Source organism: Drosophila santomea, chromosome X (genome assembly GCF_016746245.2).
Source record: "Drosophila santomea strain STO CAGO 1482 chromosome X, Prin_Dsan_1.1, whole genome shotgun sequence".
NCBI lineage: Eukaryota > Metazoa > Arthropoda > Insecta > Diptera > Drosophilidae > Drosophila > Drosophila santomea.
The window spans coordinates 17,386,953-17,411,404 of NC_053021.2; the positions used below are offsets into that span (position 1 = coordinate 17,386,953).

The window sequence follows — 24,452 nt, forward strand, 5'->3', positions numbered from 1 at the left end:
AACAGCACAGTGGAGCGCGTAACAGCGATAAGAAACCAGCTTTAACACAATGGCGCCCTCTGTTAAGACGTTAACAGAGCTGTCGCTGCACTTGCAACACCTTTGACCATAATTAGCTACATTCTAAGTCGCCGCACTGATTGCAGCTGTCTCTTCACAGGTGCAGCCCCCTTTTGTGCTTACCCCTTTCTCCCCCCTTCTCGCCGCCCCTGCCAGTGCACAAGTGCAGAGTTTGCTTGTCTCGGGTCAATTGGCGATTGACGCCTACCATTCACGCTGCAAAATCGCTGATTTGCGAATTGTGATTATGCGAGATCGCACCCCCCTTACCCTCCTTACCCCCCCTTACCCCTTTAGCCGCAGTGATGGTGTTGTTGCTGCTGTCGCTTGTTAATTGGCAAGAAATCGAAAATAAATGTAAATGTGCGGGCAGCACATGCAAATTGACATGATTTATATGGAATAAACAAACTATTAAACTGTGCGCACAACTAGCTAAATTTAAATACTAAATTGCCAGCCGCCATCGCCATCGCAGAGGGAAGCGATCGAATCTCTGTTTGAATTTGATTGCAACAGTGTCATGTTCTTGTCTCCTCGTCGCCGTTGTAGTCGATTCGCTTACATAGATTTACACTTAACTTTTGCGCGCCACCGAAACTTGCAGCGCATTTGCCAGGCAAAAAGTGCTGGATATCTCCGTGTGTTTGCTACATTGTAGCAATAGTTATTCAACATTTGGAAGTATAAAGAAATTAATCAGATAGTACTATTTATATTTCCTATAACCCTCAGATATATTGCTTTTGATTAGTTGCATTAACTGAGGATCTAGAGGAATTATGTACAGTTTTTGGTGCTTTTCATCGGCTGGCTGGCCCACTGTGCCTGGTAAATGGCTCGAAATATGAAAACAAGACTTTCATTAACACCGATCAAACAATGTTCCCTCCCCTCTACCCCTTGGCTAACACGATAATGACAATGATAATGATAATGACAATAATGACGATGGTGGGTCAGGCTGCCAATTATCGGCGGGGCTGCGGCTACAACAGCAGCATCCAGAGACGGAGAGAATGGGATTGGGTTGGGGATTCGGATTGGGGATTGGGGAATGGGGAATGGGAGTGGGAAAAACGGGTAGGATAGGTAGAGAGACCAGCTGCCAATTAGTTGTGTGCGCCTTTTGTTTGTTTCTCCTCTTTAATTACAACTGCACTAGAAGCTCGACTTGGCTTAAAGCCGATAATTGCTGCTGAATGAGCGAGTGAATGAATGCCAAGAACGGAAAGAGCCAACAATGCAGTGGAGCGTTTAGTGGCGTCATTAGCATTTATTGTGGCCAATATTTGTGCGTAGGGGAAGTCGTTATCCACCGCCCCTCTCCCCTTTCCCCTTTCCCACAGTCTAACTTGAGCTATTAACACTTGGTTTCCCGGGAGCTCCACAAAAGCCATATATCTCTGCTTTGGACCATGTGCAACCTTGCCCGGTGCTGGAAATCTCATTTTTCTTTCTTTATTTTTTTTTTTTTGTATTGCCTAGAAGGAAACCCACACTGGGAAGCGAGCGAAAAGAAAAAAAAACGGGATGGGGGGGCACTCAATGGAGAGGCGTGTATGTCTAAAAGTAGTCATCATTAAAATTCCTACAGTGACACAGCCACAGAAGCAACAGCAGCAGCAGCAGAAGCAGAAAGAGACGGAGCATGGCGTAGCGAAAGAGACGGGTGGAAATCCCCAACTGGGCGGGCAAAGGAAAAAAGAAACACAAAATAAATATAATGCAGAACACAATGGAGAATGGAGGGGCAGGCGCAGAAGAAGACCAGATATCGCCATCTGAGCTTGTTTCAATTTTCGTTAATTATGTTATGAAAAAGTCAAACAAAAGAGCGGGACAGGTAGAGCCGGTCGGAGCGAGACAGCAGACAGAAAGAAGTGCAACTTGCAGTCCGAACGGCTTAATGAGCAGCGCAACACGGCGGCGGTTGCTTCTTTTTTCTTTAGCTGCTTTAGATTTATGGCCATGCCCCATGCCCCATGCTCCATGCTCCATCAACTGGAGAGGTGGGGGCGGGGGCAGAGAGGGGGTATGGAGAGAGCTAACACCGCGTGGGCGTCTTTCAGTTGCCAGCGGGCTTTGTCTTGGGCTAATTAGCATTGCAAGTGAAATAAATGCGAATGCTCCACCGCAGCACACACCCACTTATCTGGTTGGTTATTTTATGTCTTTCGGGTAATGCAACTCCACCGATCGCAGGCCATATTTTTGGCCCAACCAAAACTCCCCCCCAAATTCCCCCAATCATACATAAGCGTCTTTGCCCTTTTCCAATTTTATTGCTGCGGTTTCCTATAATTAAATTGTATATTATTGTTATTACTTCCGCCTGCTTGACGGCGACAACTTTCGTTGAATATCACATGTATATCACATTTAGATGGCGTTGTTCTGCCAGTAATCATGCCACATAACACTTTTGAGGAATCTATTTAAAAAACACTGCAGGACTTAAGACATAAGACTTAAGACATCGGTGATAAGAGACGACCACCGTGCTGGCGAATCTGAGATCAGGTGTTGTTGCTCTGCCTCTTTCCTCGCACATTGCGCATACGCCTCGTTGTGCCGGCGCGAATCGCGATCTTTTGTTGTTATTGCTCGGCACTCTTAATTAGTGGTGTTTGTGGTGTGTGTGTGTGCTCGTTGTTGTTTTACGAGCATCGTTTTTAAAATATATATTTTAATTAAATTTGATGCAGTCGGCGACGCTGCCGCTTCTACTACTACTGCTGCTGCTGCTTCTGCTGCTGGGCATCGTAGACTTTAATATATTTTTTAATTAATGCCTTTTTCTTGGCTGCTTTCTTTAGCGTTGGCTGTGTTTTCATGTGTTTCCTCTTCATCGACAACCTAGCCCCCTTTTCCGCGGAAAACTGTTCACGCGACTGCGACTTGAACTGCAAATGCAACAGCAACAGCAACAACAACAGCAACTGCAACTGCATCAACAGAATCGAGTGCATTAATTGTTAATTAATATTATTTGCTGTGTGCTGTTAGTGGCAATGCAATTAAAGCGCAAAGCGGCGCACAATTAAATAAATGATTGAATTGCCTTTCGTTTTTGTTTACTCAACTGGCATGCAATGTTTATTTTGTATTTTTTATTGACGCCATTCCATTTGCATTTCCAGCGGCTTTGATTCCGATTTGCTTTCTTTCTTCCCCATCTGTTTAACCTCTCTCCTGCTCCCCTGCTCCTCTCCACACCCCTTGAGAACCCCCCCTTGCCTCTCTAGGTGCACGATTTAAATAGAATAACAAACTAATTAGTTGAGATTTCAATTTTCTTGACAATCACGATCCGCTGTTGTTGTGATTTATTCGTCGTTTATATTTGCTTTGCATTGGTTTTATAATTAAAATTCCGCCGCCGCCTCTTCTTCTTCTTCCGCTGCTGCTGTTGCTGCTGCAGCTTCGCAATTGATTTATTAATAAACATTAAAAATTAAAACGCAGCACATTGGAGCATAAAAAAGGCGCTCAGTAATATGTAAATGTGGCCACTCGACTTGCATAATAACAGCGGCCAACAACAATACGTTTGATTATTAATTAACAACAATTTTTTTCCGTTCGTTAAATCCCAAATCGCTTGTAGCACAAAAGGGTGCTCTCTTTGTGTTCGAATTGCAAACACTCTTTTTGTAATTTATTATAGATACTTAATAGATAAGAAGAGCGGATTCAAACAATCCACAAGTTCAGTTAAACTCATCGTTTTGAATTAGCTTCTTAAGGAGTGATTTTGAATTTTTCATGGCTGATAGCCAGGCCGGTGGACTCGCTGGTGTGTAAGGGTATTAAGCACCTACCCCGCGCCCCGCGTGCCGGCGCAAATAATTGAGAAACCAATTAAAATGGCAATGCGAGCGATTTGAGGCAATGAACACGATTACGATGATGATGACGACGACGGCGCGCAAACGCAAAACGCCAAGCAATTAGGCTAGGAAACACACCGCATTGCGGGGTTGGCCAACACACACACATATGTATGTGCACACATAGATACATAAATATCTGAGTAGATATGTATGTACTTGTGTACATATGTCAGCGGCATGCCAATTAGCTAGCCGGCAGCAAGGCAACTTTGTTTCAATTTTAGAATTTATTTCGGTCAACTGAACTTATTTTTAATTACACTCAAAGCACGCCTGATCTGCGCTACTTGCTTTTAAATTAATAAACCTGCCTATTTTTAGAGCGGTGTGTGTGTGTGTGTGTGGGGCGAGCGACCAAATCCTCGCTGACTTTGAGATAATTGCCAAGAAGATTTTTGCCTTTCTAGCCCTGATTGATCGATTGTGGCCCGAGTGAATGACTGACTGAATGAACGAGTGCTTCAGTGAGTGTCTGAGTGAGTGGTGCTGGCGATGGTGGTGGCGGTGATGGTGATGATGATGGCTGGGTGCCAAGGGTGATGATGAATGTGTCAAAGATGTGTTGGACAAGAGTTAACATTGCGTCAAACATTGCCCCCTCTGCCTTTCTAGCTGTGAAATACACATTTAAATTTACATACACCTTAAGCTAACGATAAGATACGAATCCATTAGTAATACCTTTCTTGTTTTCCTTGCAGGTAAGTGTCAACACCCATTCCACCAACACAATCAACACACACAAGATTCATGCGTAAGTAAGCACTGTGCGAAGGGCCCAGCTGGACGCGTTGAGAAGCGCATAGAAGGGCGCTGAGTTCTGTGACATTTTTTATGGCCGCCGTCTGCAGTGCGTCGTTTATGGCGCCCGCAAAGCTCTGTCATAAAAAGAAAAAAACTGAAGAAACAGCAAGTCGAGTGTAGAGTAGAAGAAAAGCAAAGCGGCAGCACAACAACAATTAGAGGAACAACGCGGAGTACATAAAATGTCAGCGGGCATAATAGTGGGGCGAGCTCTTAATCAGGCCCAAAAGCAAATGAAGCAGCTGAAGGTTTGCGCATATTTTAAGGCCAATTAAGCCGCAAATTATGAACGTTTTGTCGCCGCTGCCGCTGGCTTACTTTGAGTCTTAACAGTTTTACCCACCAGTTCGGTTCGCGGCCGCATTGTTAAGTTGAGTCGTTGAGTTATAATGCCACCTGTTCTGGCCAGTCATTACAGTGGGACAAATCAGCGTCTTGCCTCTATGGCCACCATCACATATATTCAGCCATAATACCAATCGACGGTGGTAAGGAAGTGCCTCATTAGGGGGCCACTTCATAAACAACAGTTTAGGATCGTTTTTCCGGGGCGTTGGCTACGATGCACACAGTATGTAATGTGAGAGGGCATGTTTGCTTAGTAGAGTTGATCATTAATCTGGCATTCCCCTGGGATCCCCAGAGCTCTGGTTTCGTGCTTTTCTATGGGTTTATTAGATTTCCAGCATGAATAGCGAGTGCAAGTGAGTTTTTATATTTTTTGTTATGCCCTATGATAAGCGATGTGGCGCTTTTTGTTTCCTTTTGTGTAGATTTCACTGTGCCCGTTGCCGTTGTCGTTGTCGTTGCGTTTGTTTTGTTTTGATTTGATTTGGTTGGGTGTTTTTTGTCGTTCTGTTCTCTGGCCTGCTGATAATTTCAATTAAAATTAATTAAATGTATTGACCGAGCTCTCGCCACCAAGCAGCACCCCCTATCCTCCCTTCCCCATTGCCCCGCCAGCGAAGAGGCAGGCCCATTAAATGCAACACTGACAAAATTAATTGCCACTTTTTCGCATTTGGCAGTGCAACAAACGAAAATGTCAAGCAGACGACGAAGGAAAATGGGAAAGCCAAAGCAAACGAAAAGGAAAACTAGTGGGAGCCCCAAAGGGGGCGGGCATTTGGTGGGACGGCGGGCGTGGCAGCGGCTGCATTGCAAATTAGCAATTGCGGCTGTGACTGTTGTAGTTGTTGTTGCTGATGTTGTTGTTGTTGTTGCCGCTGCCACGTCGCTGTCGTCAGCGGAAGTCGCTGCAAATTTGTGGAGGAAATGACTTTGAGAGCGAAGCAGTACAGCGAATTCGATTACCGAAAGAAAAAAACTAAGAGAAAGGAAGGGGAAAGGAAGGGGAAAGAGGCATGCAGATGATAGGAAGAACCCCCTGAAAGTCTTACCCACAATCAAGTGGCAATGCAAATTGGGCTGCAAATCCCCGGGGTATCCAAGTCAGCTGAGTACCACTTGGCCACTGGGATGGCACAAACTGGCCGGAAGACTATCTCCGCAATAATGGCTGACTCATTAAAAACAATGATAATCGCATTACTATATGCTAAATGTCCAATTAAGTCGGGAAGTATTTATGAAAAATGTCAGAAATTATAAACAATTCAATGTAATCGGAGTTACAATAAGCAAAAGGTTCAATTAATTATTTCTGTTGATAACTGAAACTAGGTTTCCGATTCCTAATGCTAAGCCATAAAAGCAAAATTATTGTATGTATTAAATACGATTGCACTACATTTGGGTAATAATTGGTTAAGTAAACTATGTAAATCCCACTAACAAATGACGTTTACATTTCACTCGCAAATGTTACAGCATGTGGCACGTTGCATGTTGAATGGCAAATGCGACAAGGGAGGCAGAACAAACAGGATGAGGATGAAGATGGGAATAGGAATGGAATTGGGAAGGGGAATAGGAAGGGGAAGGGGAAGGGGATACAGCACACACATAATATGTCTAAATCATGTTACAAAACAATTTAGCAAACAAACTGTCCAAAACATGACAACTTAAAGCGTCGCTTCAGACAGAAAGGGGCAAGGAGTTTTACTCCGACTTCGAGCATGAGTTTCAGTTTGAGTTTCGATTCGGTTTCTAGAGTTTCTGGAGGCAGTGGGGAAGCAGCATTATGTTGCCACTGCTGTTTGCGCCTGACGTTGATGACTCGCAACGTATTGTGAATGACATTCGAGCGCGCAGCTTCGGGGTGGGGTTTGGATTTGGGTTTTTGGCTTGGGCTGCTAAACAGATTTCTGTGCTGACAAATTATGTTTGTTAATTTCTAGCCATGTGTGTGACGCTAAATAAAAAGCGAAAGAATAAATGAAAACTTTTGTAATTAAATCAGCACCCAACCCTTTTTCTAAAGGTTTTTCAAAATGAAATTCAGGCCAGGGGTGGGCCAACATTTTCCCATTTTCACACACCCCTTTTTCGTGGATGTCATAAATTCAGCTGGCTTTGCTGCCAAGTCGCTGATCCCCGAAAGGGTTGTAAGTTGCAAGTTGCAAGTAGTTGCTGCAAGTGTGGCATGCAGGCAGGTAAGCTGCCACGATGCCGATGCCAACTGCAATTACAGAAGGCACAACCCTTTCCACAACCAAAACAACCCAAAGAACCCAAACAACCCATACAAACCATAAACAGCAGCGACGAGCGACACGCAACGCGATTATATATTACATATATACACGATTCTGGCGTACATAACTGCACATGATAATGTCATAAAATTAAATGGCCACACTTGTTGTAGTTGCCGCTTTAATTAGAGTTTTTCCAGACCCGCCGCTTTCAGAATGGCCAAGGAAATTTCTTCGGCCCGCAAGGAGCTGCGTTGTTTGCTCCGCCGCAGTGGCTGCCTATAAATATTATAATTATCAAAAAGTGCAGCCAGCTCTCCAGTACCGCCGCCTGCTCCACCTCCTCTTCACCTCCTCTCCACCTCTCCACCGGCGAACGTCGACGAGCATTCGTAATTGAGTTAATTAACACGCCACAAAACGCGGCAGGCGATGCGATGGGATATGTGTGATGGGTAGAGGGGTGGCGAACGGGGGGGCAAACAGCAGGCATTTAATTGCTTGTACAAAATAATAACAGCAACAGCAACATGAAGAGCGGCAGCAACAACAGCAACAACAGCAACAGCAACATGTTGCCAGCGGCAACCGTTGGTAGCAAGCAGCGATAGCAGACGATGTGGCAAGATGCAAGAGCCTATAGGAGTGCACAAAGCTCTAAAAAGCATAAAAAGAAGAAAAATAGAAAATACTACTTGAAATAAAGAACAAAGGCTTCATTACTAAATTATTAACAGTATTAACAGGAATTAAATGGCAGCAATAAAACGTATCAAAAGTACGGATGTTAAAGAGCGCCTAAGCAGTCTAAAGAGCTTTAAAGCAAAATAAGTTAATCATAGCACTTAAGTGAAATAAAAGACATAATATAATATAGCTGTGATCATGGAAGATAGCCTCTAATTGCCCAATTTATTACAACTGACCTCTGACCTGTTGCTGCATAACCCACCATGCATAATTGGCTCCTCAAGTTATCATTAGCAACCATTAGGCTGAAGATCTGCTGGCGATCTCCGAGCACAACCCAACCCAAGTGATCCAAGTGGACAAAATGACAAGGCTGCAGAAATGATGATGACTACCCGGCATCAGCGGCAGGAGGCACATCAGCAGCAGCAGCAGCAGCAGCAGCAACAACAGCAAACAACAACGGAGATGGAGACGACGACGACGACATCATTAAAAGTCCGAAAGCAAAACAATTATGGAACTCATTGAAGCCAATTATTAGTAAAAACAGCAGCAACAAGTGGTCGGCCAGAGGGACAGCAGAGGGTTGGATGAAAAGGATGAAAAAACCGAAAGTCCCCTTTAGTCTGGAGCCTCCAGTGGTTGGTGGTTGCTGGTTGCTGGTTGGTGGCTGGTGGCTGGTGGTGCAGTGCAGCTCCAGTTGCAGCTACTGTGTGGTACAGTAGCAAAAACACAAGCAAAGACATGTGGCAAAAAGGGCAAACAGGGCGAACAGTAGCCGCAGCAGCAACAACAAACATTGTTAATGAAGCTGCCAAGGAATGCAGAGACTGCACATGGATGATGAGCGGATGGATGGGGGGCAGGAGATTGTCGATCGAGTGGATGGAGTGGATGGGATAGATGGAGAGGGAGGAGGTAGGGGCTTGGAGGAGCAACCACTTCACACATAAATGGGAGCAACATGTTGCCGGTTGTCAGGTTGAGAGTTGCAAGTTGCACAAGTTGCTGGCTTTGCTGGTTTTCTATTTTGGTTGGCAGGCCAGCCTTGAACTTCTGTGGCGGCCCTCGCCTAGCAACACGCTGAGTTGCCGAGTGCCGTTGCACGCGGCCACTTGCAACAATTAAGTTCCATAAACTGCACATAAAAGGCAACGAAGATGTCGCAGTTGGAGTCGCAGTCGGACATATCATGGCCACTCTGTGCGATGCCAAGCGATGCGATGCGATGCCTCCTTAATAATGTCATAAAAATTAGAACGGCGTATTAATTGGCAGCGCTGCAACGGCGCAGTCACCGGCTGCACTGGAAACAATTTAGCTGAACAGTGACATAATGTTGTATGCTAGCTGGTTCTAGTTTAAGTGGGTTCTTAAGTGGCCTATTTTAATTTAATTTAATTAATGTATTTCATTTCAATTTTCGTAACAAAACATTTTTTTGGTGATCCCGATTTGATAAAAAATGTACACACATTGAAAACAAGTAGCCCCATTAGCTATTATTAAAATTAAATTCTTTCTATTATAACAACCAAATGTTGAGCATATTTTCTCGCAGTGGATCCACGTTTGCCGCTGACTGCGTGTGGGAGCGCAACATGTTGCTGCTGGCTTTCGGAATTTTTTTTTCCATTTTTTTTTTGTTTGTTCGGTTTTTGTGTGCCTCTCGCGCGGTTCGACTGCAATTTTGCGCAAATAAAATAAATTGGCAGCCAATTAAGCGAACGCTGCTCGCACAGATCAGAACAAAAGCATAAAGGCAGCAAATTAAGCGCGAAGATGGATGCCACAGAGAGAGCGAGTGAGAGAGAGAGAGAGAGAGAGAGATAGAGAGAGAGGGAGAGAGATAGAGAGAGGCAAGTTAATAGACAGAAAGAGAGGGAACGAGAGAGACTAGCGGAAGCAGCAAGCAGCGAAAATACAATTTAATTAACGGCAAGAAACGGGAATCGCAACAACAGCTACTAATTAAACCCATAAGCAACATGTTGCCGCAACACTGGGCTGCTTAGATACCCTCAAGCCCTGAAGGTCACAATATTGATATATTGATATATACCCATTGCACTATGAACGCATTTGAATACCTCTATTTAACATCCATAAATCTCTGTGCCAAGTAATTTGGTATTTGGAAAATTTCAAGTTTTTCTAATGATTGTTTTTTTGGAAAGTTTGGTATTTCACCCTTTTTGTATTCTGGTAGGGTGTCTGCGTCTTCGTCTTTGTCCAATCCGTATGACAAGCATTCATTCATTCGGTCGGTTAGTTAGTTAGCCAATTACATGACAAAATCGTATATGTATGATCGTGCAAATTGTATTTTTATTGCCAATTATTTATTTATTTCGTTTGGCTTTTGTGTCTGGCCATTGAAAAGCCAAGTGAATGCCGACAGCCAGCTAAATGTTATGAGAGCCGCTTTTGTGATAACCGTCGATGCTGCAGCCGATTGTAATGATGCTCAAACTGATAATGATGATGATGAAGATGATGAAGATAATGATGATGATGAAGATAATGATGATGATGATCATCAGTTGGAAGTTTTGATGGCAAGCCTATTGTGTGAACTGCGAACAATGAAAACCATTTAAAATCACAGCACCGATCGCCGTTCTGCAACTGAATTTCCGTACCATAGAGTAGGCGATAAGTCGGCTATGGCCGCCCATATGGTTCTCCACAACATGTCGTGATATTTGAATGTTCTCTTCAGAAATCATATTCAATTAATTGTCATTTTGTTGTCGTTTCAGCCGTTTTGCTGATTGCCCAACAATCTGCGGCGCTGCTTAGCCAGCAAATCACGCTTGTTCATTCACTAATTATCGCCAATCTACTATATGCATTAATTTGTATTCAATGCAATTAGAGACGAGATCGCCTGACAAGTTTGTTTAGGTTTTTTATTCGCCGCTGTCACTCAGTGATTTCGTTTTGATGTTTGATGTTCGATGTTTGAAAATACTTGTATGTTTATGCGGCTACTTGGGCTACTTGGGGTTAAGGGTCAAAGTAAACGTGGAGCTCTGCTGCTGGTGGCATATTTTTCATGCTCAAATAAATAATATTTAAATTTCGATTAAACGTCATTGCAAATAATTGCAAAATTAAATTAACAACAACGATGGCGGCACATAAAACACACAGACACAGCGGCAATTCGTGTGCATATGATAATTAAAAACAACAATAAAGCACGAGCAGAAAAAGCGGACACAAAAAATGCGGAAAAACACACACCAAAAATTTGAATAAAACACGCAAAAAAAAATACAAAAATTAAAGTAGAAGGAGCAGGAAAAAACAATAACAGAAAGCCCGGCGTAAACACAGTCGGTTGCACTTGAGTAATTTCATATAAAACATAACCAAGCAGAAAGGATTTTAATAAACCGACACAAACCCGCTCTCACACACACACACACACACACACACAATGCAGCGAATGCAAATCAGGGGCGCCATAGGGACACTTTCAAGGGGGATCGAGTAGCACTTAACAGCAAGGCTATTTTATAATTAAGTATTGCTTTCTTATTAGGGCAATCTTTCTACCTTGGTGTTATCTATATCTATCGATTATATCGCAATTGAACAGGTGTATGCCTAGAAGCTATCGAAATTATCGATTGACTGCAAACATTCACCTATTCATGGCAATAGAAGACTTTTAGTCGCTGTTCTTCGTCAAGATCAGGAATAAAAAGCCATTTTTTGAGTGTCAACTGTTGGAACTCGCGCTCCCTTTCCAAGGACGCTCCTGGTCAATTCCACACATCGCACACACACATATGCAACGGCACACGCACACACAGGCGTTCAGATGCAGAGCGAAGTGGCTGACATTGGCGGCGTTGTTGTTTCTGCACTGCCATCAAGTAAATCAGTGTCCAATGTGTAAATAATTTCCATTCGAATGAGCAATTGTGCATTTTTAACCCATACAAACAAACACATGCACACACACTCACACACACACACACACAGGAGCATACACGATGCACACGCACGTGGAGTTTCTGGATACTGCGCTTTTCATTCGCAGACATCGACATACATCGTCAACGTTTAAAATCACATGAAATTTTATTAAAATGAAGTAAATACGGTGTAAACGTGCTGATAAAACGGTTCGTGCTCAGCTGTGTGGAAGGAGGTGGTTTGGGAGGATGGAGAGCTGGCGGAGAGGTGGCCAAGGCGAAGCCACCGGCATCCGACACACTACACTGAGCGAAAGGAATGAAAGTCAGTGCTTTAATAGCAAACATTTAGGTGTTTATGATTTAGCCAGTGCCATCTTGATATTTATATTTTTGAGAGATTATTATGGGTAGTGTTTGGTATCTGATTTCAAAGGAAGCTTTTCCGTAAAGATATGTAGTTTTATGAATTCAATAAACTTGTTTTCTCTATATGCTGATAAGTATGGATTTCCTTTTTGGTGGCAGGGTTTTTGGCTATTACCAACCCAATAACCATTGTGTTCTGGCCATGATTCATACATGTCTCCTTTTTTTTTTGTTGGTGTTTCTTATCACTTTTAGGCTTGGGCGGTGTGGAGTGAGTAAACTGCGACCTTATGCGGGCTCCACGGTGGGCGGTGGGTGGTGGGTGGTGTTTGGTGGGGGGGAGGCGCGGCTCTGCAGAAAATCGCTTATGTAAATATGTCTTCTGCTGACCATCTCATCCTGGAACGCCGGATGCATTGTTGTGGTCAGTGGACGCAGCTCTGTTCTGTTATTAATGACATTGCAGAATGCTGCGAGATGTTTGAGTTGGAACTGGAGTTGAAGTTGGAGTTGGAGCTGGAGATGATGAGCACCGAGGATGCCAATGATGATGCCGTTGGGTCCTTTGCCTCGGCCAGTTAACCGTTGTTTAATGTGTCTGTAATTTTCGATTCGACTCGATTCGATTCGTTTCGTTTCGTTTCGTTTCGATGCGATTCGCAAATGTAATTAAGTGTAATGCTGTAATGCCAGCATTTGTGTGTGTGGCTCTTTCCTTATCATTGTCTCGTTTCTGTTTCTGTGTTTTTTGTTCGCTTTTCCGTGTATCTGGTCAAGTGGGGTGGAAGCTCTTTATCTGCGTCTTCAAACAAGCAAATTAAATCATCAATTATTATCATCGCCCCGGCGTACATTTGTACAAGTGTTGATCAAACAACAATTGACACAGTTAACCAACAACAAAAGCGGCGAGCTTAATAAATATCCATCGCTCTTACGCTCCGATTGATTGGCTCCGTTTTCCTCCGATTAATTAATGAGCATCGTGGCAGAGCACTGCGAATAAGTTAATTAATGGAGCACTTGTAATGCGGAAGAGAGAGGGGAGTAGTGAATACTTAGGTGTAGCAAGTTCTCAGGAAAAAAAATAATAGAACATTTCTATAGAGGTACTGGAGTAGAAAGGCTTAGTAGATAAATCGCAAGCAAACCAAAACTAATCACATTTAGTATCGTTTTATAGTAACTTTAAGTAACTGAAATGATATCATTATACGAATATTTAGTACATATATTGAAAAATGTTAAGTAGGTAAAGCCCTGATTTATCAGGTTTTCTCTGGGGATCTAGAACTTTAATAGATACGAGTATCTGACACTCGATTTGTGTGCCACTCTGTACATCTTCATTCACGCAGCTGCCAACGATCGAGAGTCGCATTCTTGGGACTGCAACTGAAGTCGAACAAGCTGCAAGTAAAACAAATAGCTGCAACTGAACTTGGCTCGCTGATTTTGCGCTAATTAATGTGTTTTCCACAAAATTAGCAATTTGCGCGCAAATAGAAATTGCAGTGATCGGAATCGGAATCGGAATCAGACTCAGACTCAAAGTCGCGGATCGGATTGAGATCGCTTGGATTGGCTTCGATTGCGAGGAGAAACGAGTTGTGTTGGTCACCAACTTTGAATGGCAAGCAGCTGCCGAAGGGGTTAAATACGGGTAAGGGGTATGGTAAGGGGGAACGGGGGAATGGGGCAGGGGGAGGGGGGAACGGGAGTGCGGCCGGACGCACAATTAATTAAGTTGACGTTGACGTTGGCCGAGCTCTGCAGCTCTGAATGCAACTGAGGCATGTGAATAGTCACGGACACAGATGCAGCAATGCACAGAGAGAAAAAGGGTGAAACTAAGCCAATGGCAAACTTAAAAAAAGGCTTCTTAAAACAAAAGTTTAAGAAGTCTGTAGAGTTGGTTTAGGAAATGCCAAGAAATAAACTTTGGTTGATACATTAACTAAATAAGTTGCTCCCCATTTTCGCTCAGTGCCAGTGCCACATTCACAGCCCCATTGCAATCGTCTAAGAATCAATGTAATTAGTGGACTGAACTCCGTGGACGGAGGAGCAGCAGGTGCTGATCGTGAGGAGCATTTCCTTTTGGTATCATTTATGATTAGGTGGCATGCCGGCAGTTAACTCGGCTCAGTCCAACGGACTCCAAGTCGGAATCGGAGTTGGAGTCGCCTCCTCTGTTCTCTGTTTTCTGTCCAGGCAGCGCAGCGGCCATCGTTTAATTACAACCGCCACGCATTTGGCCAACTGCAACTGCATCCGTTACCAACATGGCCAACTTAATTGAACGTAATTGCCAGCCACTTGAGAGAAGGCCAGCGAGAGAGCCATCGCCATCGCCATCGTCATCGCACTGCAACTCCGACTGGGACACCGCATCTCCCCGAGCTCTGTGCGGAGTGTTAAAGTCTAATTGAAACTGTCAGTTGGGGATGTGAACCTGGCTTGGAGATTGGAGCTGGGAGCTGGGAGCATGGGGCATGGCATGGAGCTTGGGACTTGGGTTACAGATCAAGATGGGCGCTGTCAAAAGGTGTGCAGCTGCGGACCGGATGGAGTTCCTAGAAATGCACCCATGATATAGATACTCAATAATATGCAGAGTTCTACCTACCAATGTGGAGTTTCCCTACATATGTCACAGCTTTTTGGCTGATCCTCAAATGCCAACCCGTCATATATGCTCATTTCTTGGGTCTATCTATCATCTAGGAAGTCTTAAGATGAATATACCATGAGCATATTCATCTTTTTAGCGCTGCTCATTGTCCAGCTTATTCTTGGCTAACACAGCTTAGGATGAACCAATCCGATGCACTTGCCACTACGTTGCATGTATCGTGAGCGACTTCCTCCTAGCGGATTATCCGATGGCCGTGGCATCTTTTCCCGCCTGGCATCCGTTCTCCCCTCCTTCTGTACTTTTTTTTTTTTTTGTTTGGAGCGCTGTGACCCGATCTGCTTAGCGGATGCTTTCACCTAATTAACGCCGCTTCATGGCAGCGGTTGCAGTTGCAACTGCCACTGAAAACTGCAAACTGCAAACTGCAAATTGCAAACTGCATTTGGCATTGTGAGGCAATTAAGCTCTATTTGAAGTGGACTTTAACGACTGCACCCAGAGTTTAGTCGAGATGAGTTAAGTGGAGAGTGGTGGCCAGTGGAGTACAGTGGAGTGGAGTGGAGTGCAGTGGAGTGCAGTGGAGTGCAGTTCACTTTGGAGAGCCATCAGGCATCAGATCGGATTGTATCGGATGGGATCGAATTGGATCGGATCGTATCGGATATTAGCGCTGTGGGCTTTGCACATGACGTGTGCGTGTCGCCATCCTCCTCGTGGTTTGGATGCTCCTCGGTCCATAAAAGCGCAATTTGTCGTAATTGTTTAAGCAGAAACAAATAACAGCGAGCGAACCAACGACGGCAACAAAACGACACAAGGCATAAAACAACTTAATAAAAATTCCACTGCTGTGTCGTACATCGTTGGCATTATCGTTGCAAATGGTGAAAGGGGAGTTTGTGTGGGGGGGTTTTTGGCCGGGTTTTTGGCTTAGTTTCGCCACTCAAAGCTCCAAGTCCTACACATAAACCCCCCCATAAACAAGAAAAAACACCCAGTAACAAATCAAAATAAAACGCACAGTGTGCGACTGACGGGTGTGAAGGGTATGGTATATTGTGGGGTATGAGGGACATAAGGGGTATGAAGGGTGCGATTCGCCGGGATAAATCTCACTTAGCAGTTTGGTGGGGATACATACATATATGTATGTGTGTGCGGATGAAGAAGAAGTGCCGACATCAAATGCGTACAAATAGATTAACAAATAACGCCAGCAATAACTACGTGTAGTACATCTGCTGGCTACCGCCTCCATATGTTGCCACACCACGATAAACAACAAATAACTGTTGCAAGAACAATAACACATATAACAACAATTGGCGAAGGAGCAGCAACAGCAACAACAGCAACAGCAAGTCGCATAAATCAAACAACAATGCGGGTCGATGATTGCCGGGCTGCAGGGGGCGGCAATCGAAATGGGGGTAAATTGTTGTTGTTGTTGTTGTTGGGGGAAGGGTGGTGCGTGTGGAGCTCTAGGCCGAACGAAGAAGTGGTGCATGTGGCAGGCAGCATTTGTTGTCGGATCGAGGGAACAACAATACATTGATGGGGCACTCGATGGCACTTGGCACAATCGGATTCGAAATCCGCATGGACACCGAAATGTGGTAGGTGCACTGGAAAAAGTTAAAAGTTAAAAGTGTTAAGCATATCCATCATGCATTCCCAACAAACCATTTTTCGGTGCACAAACTTGTGTATTTTGATACTGCGCTTGGGAAATATCTAAAATTCCTTACGCTTTTCTTTTAACATTCGATTGGCATACAAAGGAAATACAAATTTATATATCTTTAACATCATGTTGGTTTTTGGCACAGAAACGTGGTGCTTGCCGCTTGGTTTAGCTTGGTTTTTGGAGTGCGCAAGGACTCCAGCTTCTAGATTGCTGCCAATGACAGGACCAAGTGTCGCCCTAGATGTCCCTTCGATGTCCTTGTCCCTTCATTGTTCCCCACCCACGCCAATCGCAATCGGTGCGTGCATTTGATTTTGATTAGTATTTATGGCAGTTTGAGTACATTCGAGAGGGAGCTTCGCAATTACTCGCAATGGGAATTTAATTGTTGCCCAGCCACTTGACGTCTCCTTTCACAATTTTCCACCGGCCGGAGCAGAAGAAGAAACTCCCCCTGAAACTTTTGCACCCAAAACGAGAAAAAATAATAAGTCCGAGAAAAACAATATAAATGGCATAAAACATGTCCCAACCGTTCGCAGGACGTTTTTGCCTTGTTGCGCAACATGTTTCCATGCTCCCCATTCTCCATTTCCCAATCCGCATCCCAATCCTCAAGCCCCTTTCCCATTTCCAACCCCATCCACCTGGTTGGTTGGTTGGTTGGTTGGCTGGCTGGCTGGTTGGACTTCGTCCTGGCAATGAGGAGTTTCGTGCCTGGGCGTTTTGGTGACCATTTCAGCATTGTTTCCCCATTTCCCCCATCCATTCACCTTCGGACTTTGCGTCTTCGTTTGCATTTTTATGGCATAAAAATTAAAAATGAATTTTGATTGTTTTCTTGTTGTTCTTTATATTTTATTTTAATTTCCCTTCTCGTTATTTATACTTTTTGTGCGCTCTTTTGCGCCATGGTCGTTGGCTTTGTTTTAGTTTTCATGTCGCGTACTTGACGTTTTTCATTCCTTTTTTGCTTTCCTTGGCGCTTTTTGTTTCTACCTCCGCCTTTTGTTGCTGGTAATTTGTTCTTGTTGTGCATAAGTTTGCCTGGAAAGTGGGTGGGTGGGGGTGGGTGGTGAAAGGTTAGTGGGGCGGGCATCCTGGGAAGCCTTGCATGGCCAAAGGACATTCCAAATGGAATTGGATGCTAGCGAGCGTGTATGTGAAGGTTCCTCCCGCTGTTTTTATAACGATTTTCCTTAAAGTTACTACCAAATTTAAAGCAATAAGTTACTAATAAAACACAACAAAATTATATGCAGAGTGAAGTAAATACTGTCTCAAGTCTTCACACTTCTGCTTAATCAATTATGTATTGTAAAAAGGATCAAAGGATCCCTCATTACCCTTTGGCATTTTTATTCGCATAATTTCATTATAAATATTTTCCCACTTCCGCACTGCGATTTTCCAGCGCTGCGTATGCAAATTAAATTTACATTTATTTTTCGTGACTCGATGCAAATTTTCCCAATGCGAGACAGGTGGTGCAAGGGCGGCGGCTGGCCGATTGGAGGGGGCGTGGTCCTGGCTGTCTCTGCCGCTGCACGCTCAGCACGTTTATTCGCACTTAATTCGCACTTTTTGACACCTTTGTGACCGAACTGCCTGCCCCGCGAATCGCCAAAGTCCGTAAAGTAAATATATGTGCAACTCCCCCCACCAATCCCCTCCCCCCGCACATGTCAGCGGCATAATGTGCATGGCTGCGGACCAGAGAGGGAGAGAGAGAGAGAGAGTACGGCGCGAAAAATTATGCAAAATAAATTAATTACCAATTAAGGATGGGGATGATGCAGCAGCGCACAGCTGTTGTTCGTTGGATTTTAGCCGCGTGATTTTCCATTTCCCATTTCCCATTTTCCATTTCCCATACTCCAACCAACGTGCGTTTGTCACATGAGCCCCGCCACTAATTAGTGTCATTAAAAGTGCTCCACACGAGCGGAGAACCCTTAAGTGAAGGGCCAACCCCTGCGAAGTGCATAAAACGTGACACAAAATTGCGGCGACCAAATAAATAAACCATAAACCATAACTGACCGCAGAAATCAGCTCAATTCCAAGAGGTTCCCTTTTCACCTTCGTAACCCAAGAAAAAAGGGGTAAAACAAAAGGGGGCATGGGGCGTAAGGGGTGTTGGCCAAGAAGCCAGTAAGCAAGTAACTTCCGTTAACTTGCGTGCAAACCCGTAATTTCCAGAGGAGAAAGCCCCTCGGCTTTGTGCCTCGAATTGGGGTTAAAAAGGGTTTAACTTGCCACTAACTTGGGTCACATGCATATGCATAATTATAGAGCGCCTCGTCCGGAACGGAACGAACCAAAAACCCCACCACCACCACCACCACCACCACCACCCACACCCACCTTCGCTTAGCAAACTAAACTGTGAAAACGCCAGAGGGTCTCCGCAAGAAGGTAGACCGGGTATTATGGCGCTGACCGGAATACGATGGACCGCCCACCTTCCACCGCCCACAAATCCACCTGGCACGTGAAATTTGAATATTGATTGGCTTTAATGAGTGTCGTTGGTCGCGCAATTAGTTCGGTAAAGGCTTTTTCAGCGGCGGCAGGGGGCGGAAGTGGGGGAGGAAAGGGGTTGGGGAGGCGGAAATGTGGGGTGCACAGGGTGGTTCCACAGACGGAAGAATTCCGGACTGCTCAGCCTGGGGCACTACCAAATCCGAAGCGCCTTTAATTAATAATCTATCTAACAGCATTAATCCATCCAAAAGAGGCCCCAAAATTGTATATAAAAATATTATTATTTGAGTTTTTGATGGGGGGGCTGTTGTTCAAATTGATAGATTCATCAGGATGGCAGCCTCTTTGCATACATCTCTAGTTTTCAAGTGGGCAAATAGATTTAAAGACTTCGATCGCACTCTAACTAAACTAATTACATATCAGTCAGTCAGTGGGTGAGTCAATCAATCAATCAAACTGCCAGCAGCAGCGAGATCATTTGCCAGCGGCCTATCTCCGCATCGCTCCAAAATTGGATGCAAATTGAAAAGCATTTTGTGGCAATGTAATGCATAAATTAATTGAGCGGCCCAGAAGCACAGAGAGAAAAACCGGGGCGGCGGTGGGGCAGTTCGTCAAAACTATGAATCTGCGATGGGGGAGAGATGGGGGCGGTGGCCTGATAAAGCATTCATGCAGCCACGCCCACGTCGGCCGCTGGTGGCAATGCAATTGAAAATGAAAATCTAATATGGACGCGCGCTTTTCCGAGCGGCGTTTAGCATTCGATTTCATTTGTCTAAACTAAATAACAATGCAGTCTGTGCTGGCAGCGGGATGCGGGGTGCAGGGAGTTTGTGGTGCATGTTGGCGTTGCATGTTGCAGCTGCCAAAATTGAGTTTTGATGCGCTGCATACCCCATACCCCATACCCCATTCTCCAGCCTCCATCCTCCATCTGCACTCCTACGGTCCTCCAGTCCAGTACTGTTATTGTTTGAAACGTCGCGTTAAATTTACATAAATTGATTTGATTGAATTTTTATGAGTCGGCGGCGCAGTGCAGTGGCAGCCACCCAGCCATCCACTTGCACCAACCCATCTGGCATTCCGGAGCCGGAGCCGGAGCCCTTGAATGGCCAGCGGGCATCAACTTCTGATGACTTTTCCACCCCACTCCCAGGCAGTGGAGGGGATTGGGGATTGGGAATCGGAGGCGACCGTCTAATTAAAGTCATTTCCAGCAGCTGCATAACCCCTACACCTACGCCCCATCTCTCTGGGCCGTGGTCAAGTCGAGGTCACAGTTGGCGCTACATGGCGCAGGGCTTAATGCGAGCCATTTGGCCCGGTTGTCCGGCCGTGGGCAACGGACAGGGGAAACGGACAAGGGAAACGGACAGGGGAAACGGACAGGGGAAACGGACAGGGGACGACAACGGACACGGACGAGGGCAATCAGCGAAAAGAGAGGCGGCCAAAGGCACAACCAGACACGGCGCACATTGTGTGTCCAACTTCTGTGAGGGGCAGCGAATGATGCACTGGAAAAAACTAAATGTGAAAGTGCTTAAAGTTCTCCTGAATCTTTTAACAGATCAACGAAATATTTTCACAAAGTTTTTTGCTTTGCATGTTACCAGTACATTTAGAACTATAATATAACATAATTGCAAATTTCTTTAATAAATAATAAATAGGCAATAATTATATGAAAAGATTTCCAGCTTTGTTCAGTGTAGTGGGTGCATCATGTTGCAGAGGCATTGCATATTTTTAGGGTTTCCCCGCTTCTTGCTGAAACTCGCACATGGCAACAAACTATTTAGCGTTGGCAAGGGGATGGGTAGCGCCAATTTGTCATAAATCTCGTTATTTTAAATCGCCGCTTGGCATTCCACGAATTTGTGTATGGGCAAATGGGCCTTTTGCTTGTATTGATTTGTTGTTGGCTGGCCGCTTTGCTGGTTTCTGTTAACGTCAACGTTATCGGGCGACAACAGTTTGAGATACATACATACTACCATTTAAACTATTTAAAGCGAGGCAATAAACATGAGATATTATGGTATTTTTTCAAAAAAAGCTGCTAAGAAAGCATTCCAGTTGCCCAACAGAGTTGGGAAATTGCGCGTAGGGTTGGTCAGAAAGGGGTTAAATGGAAAGGGGAAAACGATCGCTAGCTTTGTATTGGGTGATTGGCAGCAGGCGGTTCAACCAGGCTCGTTGGTCTAGAGGTATGATTCTCGCTTCGGGTGCGAGAGGTCCCGGGTTCAATTCCCGGACGAGCCCAAGCGGAAAGGTAATTTTTTTTATTCTAAAGAAGTAATGTGTAACATGAATATTGCACCATTTAATTGCGAACAATCACATTTTAGCAGATTATTAATATTTTGCGAAATGTGTGCAATGATGTGCGAATTCCGAGTTCGCATTACTAGTAAGCCTAAAAGTATGCTGCACAATAGTGATCATTCGCACTCTGGTGCCGCCGTAGCAGTGCGCACTTCACAACACTCTGTTGCAGCTGTTAAGTGCCGTTACAATGCCAGTGGCCGACACTTGAAGAAATTTACAAGCAAAAAAAGGGCACCAAACTTAAAACTTAGGAATACAATTCAGAAATCATATTAATGTTGATACCCCTATAGAACTCTTTATTCGACGCACATTTAAGTATGTCATTTAGGAGAATGCTTACGTTCCATTAAAAAGTTTTTTTTTTCTGTGTATTGGCCAACGGTAAAATGTTGTAGCTGTGATTTTGACAGATCTGTAAGACTTTACCAACACTGCTCGTAAAAAGCAATAGCTTTCAGATATTTCGCGGGTCATTTCGCTTAGAAAATTGTTGAAAATCGGGGGAAATATCGCAATGGAGTTCCTCTACAACGCTAGTGTGCACTGCGAAGATGAAGAGCGCGTCAATTTCTACAACATGGACAAGTTCTTCGTGCCCCACGTGCAGGCGAGGGAGCTGGAACCGCAGGCATATCAGTGGCAGTGGGGATTGGCCCCCGTCTCCAGTTATTGGCAGGGATTCAGTAGCGTTAATGTACACTCACACACATACAAGTACAGCGGTGGAACCTCGAGTAACGAAATGATCTCCACCTCTATTTGCAGATGATGACTATGGACATTACCAAAACCGAACCCGGACTCGTCGGGCTTTCCTCCAACCAACAGCAGCAGCAATCGCAGCAAACCAACGCCGGCATGAACAGCGGTGGCCAGAACAACGGCCCCAATCCCAATGGCAATGGGAACGTGGTCAATGTGGTCAACTCCGGCGGTGCCGGTGGCGGCAACAATGGCAACGGGAATGTCCAGAGCATCGCTGCCGCTGCCAACAATAATAACAATAACAACAATAACGGCAGCCAATTGTGCGCCGGTTGTGGCAAGCACATCCAGGACCGCTACCTCCTCCGCGCCCTGGACATGCTGTGGCACGAGGACTGCCTCAAGTGCGGCTGCTGCGACTGCCGCCTGGGCGAGGTGGGCTCCACGCTCTACACCAAGGGCAACCTGATGCTCTGCAAGCGGGACTACTTGAGGTTAGCATCGTCGAAATAACAACTAGATCTATTTGATAGTATAGTACTTATAGAATACCTAGCTACTTTGTATACCCAACTTGATAGCAACAGTATAGAGCGTAGATGAACAGCTAAAGAACTAAGAACCATTTTCTTAATATTCACTAATATCTTTATAACTTTTCGCTGCAGATTGTTCGGCAACACGGGCTACTGCGCCGCCTGCAGCAAGGTGATCCCAGCCTTTGAGATGGTGATGCGTGCCCGCACCAATGTCTACCATCTGGAGTGCTTCGCCTGTCAACAGTGTAACCACAGGTGAGCATCGAATCGATTCTGGCCCATTGCCCCATTGTGGGTGCAGCCCATCCATCAGCCATCAGCCATCATTCATCATGTGGGAGCGACTAAACGATTTAGCATGCATTTTTATGGGCAATTTGCACAGAGATTCGCATTGGAGGTGGCTGCATGAATCCCTTTTTAATCTTCGGCCCATCGGAGTGGGCCCAAAGTGGCACTTGAAGTTTTATTAACGTGCCGGCAGAAGGCAGCAAATTGCCGTCGTTTACAAGCTAACGGCTAAACAAACGGGGTGGTAAAGGCCCTTTAGTGTCATACGTTTTCTATGAAAACCGCATAAATTTCGCATTGAACCGAACGAACCGAACTGAACCCTTTTGGGTGCCATCAAGTCATCGCCCAGCATTCCACGGGCCTCAAATATTTTATTGGACTTGGCCAATTCGTGAAATGTCACTCTGGAGAGCTTTAAACTGTAGCCTGCTTGCCCAGTGGATGGGTTCGCGTCTCATTCTTCCATTTGTTTGGTTTGGCTTGGTTTGGTTTGGTTTCGTTTTCGTTTCGGGTTTCTGCATTAATAATGAGGGCGCACATATGCCTCCATGGCTCCCGGTCCACCAGAAAACCTCCGGCATAGTCGTCGATTGTGCAGCGGAACAAGGGAGCGAACATTAAATATTAAAAGCGCCGCCACACGGTGCTGGCTGGTAAAAAAATATTGAAATAAATGTTAAAACATATTGGCATATTGTGAGAATCGTCTCCACCCGTTTAACCACCGCTCCTTATCCGGGAATCTCCCTGTTTTTTGCTCCTGCTCCTGCTGCCCCTTTGTTTTCGCATTGCCGAGAATTGCCTTTAAAAATGTAACAGGAGCAACGAACTTGGAGTAGTTCACCCTTGCGAAGGTGCCATTGTAGTTAATTTTCCTCAACTAGAATATAGAACACTAATGCAAAGTTGGCTTAGCCTAATAGCAAAAGCCTGAGAGAAGCATAGGCCTTGCTGAAAACCAAAGTGATTCCTACATTTCACCCTGTTATTCATAAAAAAAAAACAGCATCAGTGGAGATGCATCCCCACCTGCTGCTAATCAATTTTTCACGTAAATTAATTCAATTGCCGAAAAAATCCATTGAGGCGTGGCCACATGGCCAGCGGCAGCTCCTCTGCACCATGTTTGTTGGTCGGATGGCCACATTTAAAATGCGGGCTTTCATTTGGCAAACAAAAAGAGTTTTCCTGTTGAGTCCTGCCGCTGATTCCCGGATTCCCGATTCCTGATTCCTGATTCCTGAGTTCTGAGTCCTGTTGCTGTTTGGGAAACGTTGCAAAATGCATTGCAGTCGTCTGTGAGGTTTGCATAATTTCCTGTCGTCAGCACTGGTCGACGACATCCTTTGCTCTCCTGCGATTGGAGTCGCAACCAAGTCAAATCTTTCGTCCACGCGAGTTTTTTTCA

At 44.8% G+C, this 24,452-nt stretch overlaps 1 protein-coding gene and 1 non-coding gene across 2 annotated transcripts in view; both read left to right on the plus strand.

The window, feature by feature from the left end:
- LOC120457266 overlaps positions 1 to 24,452 on the plus strand; it is a 55,041-nt gene that overhangs the window by 26,809 nt on the left and 3,780 nt on the right. The window contains 2 exon segments of the mRNA XM_039644684.1: positions 22,272 to 22,705; positions 22,880 to 23,005. Coding sequence (XP_039500618.1) covers positions 22,272 to 22,705; positions 22,880 to 23,005 — 560 coding nt within the window.
- Trnap-cgg lies at positions 21,366 to 21,437 on the plus strand. Its single transcript has one exon. It is a non-coding gene; the product is annotated as a tRNA-Pro (tRNA).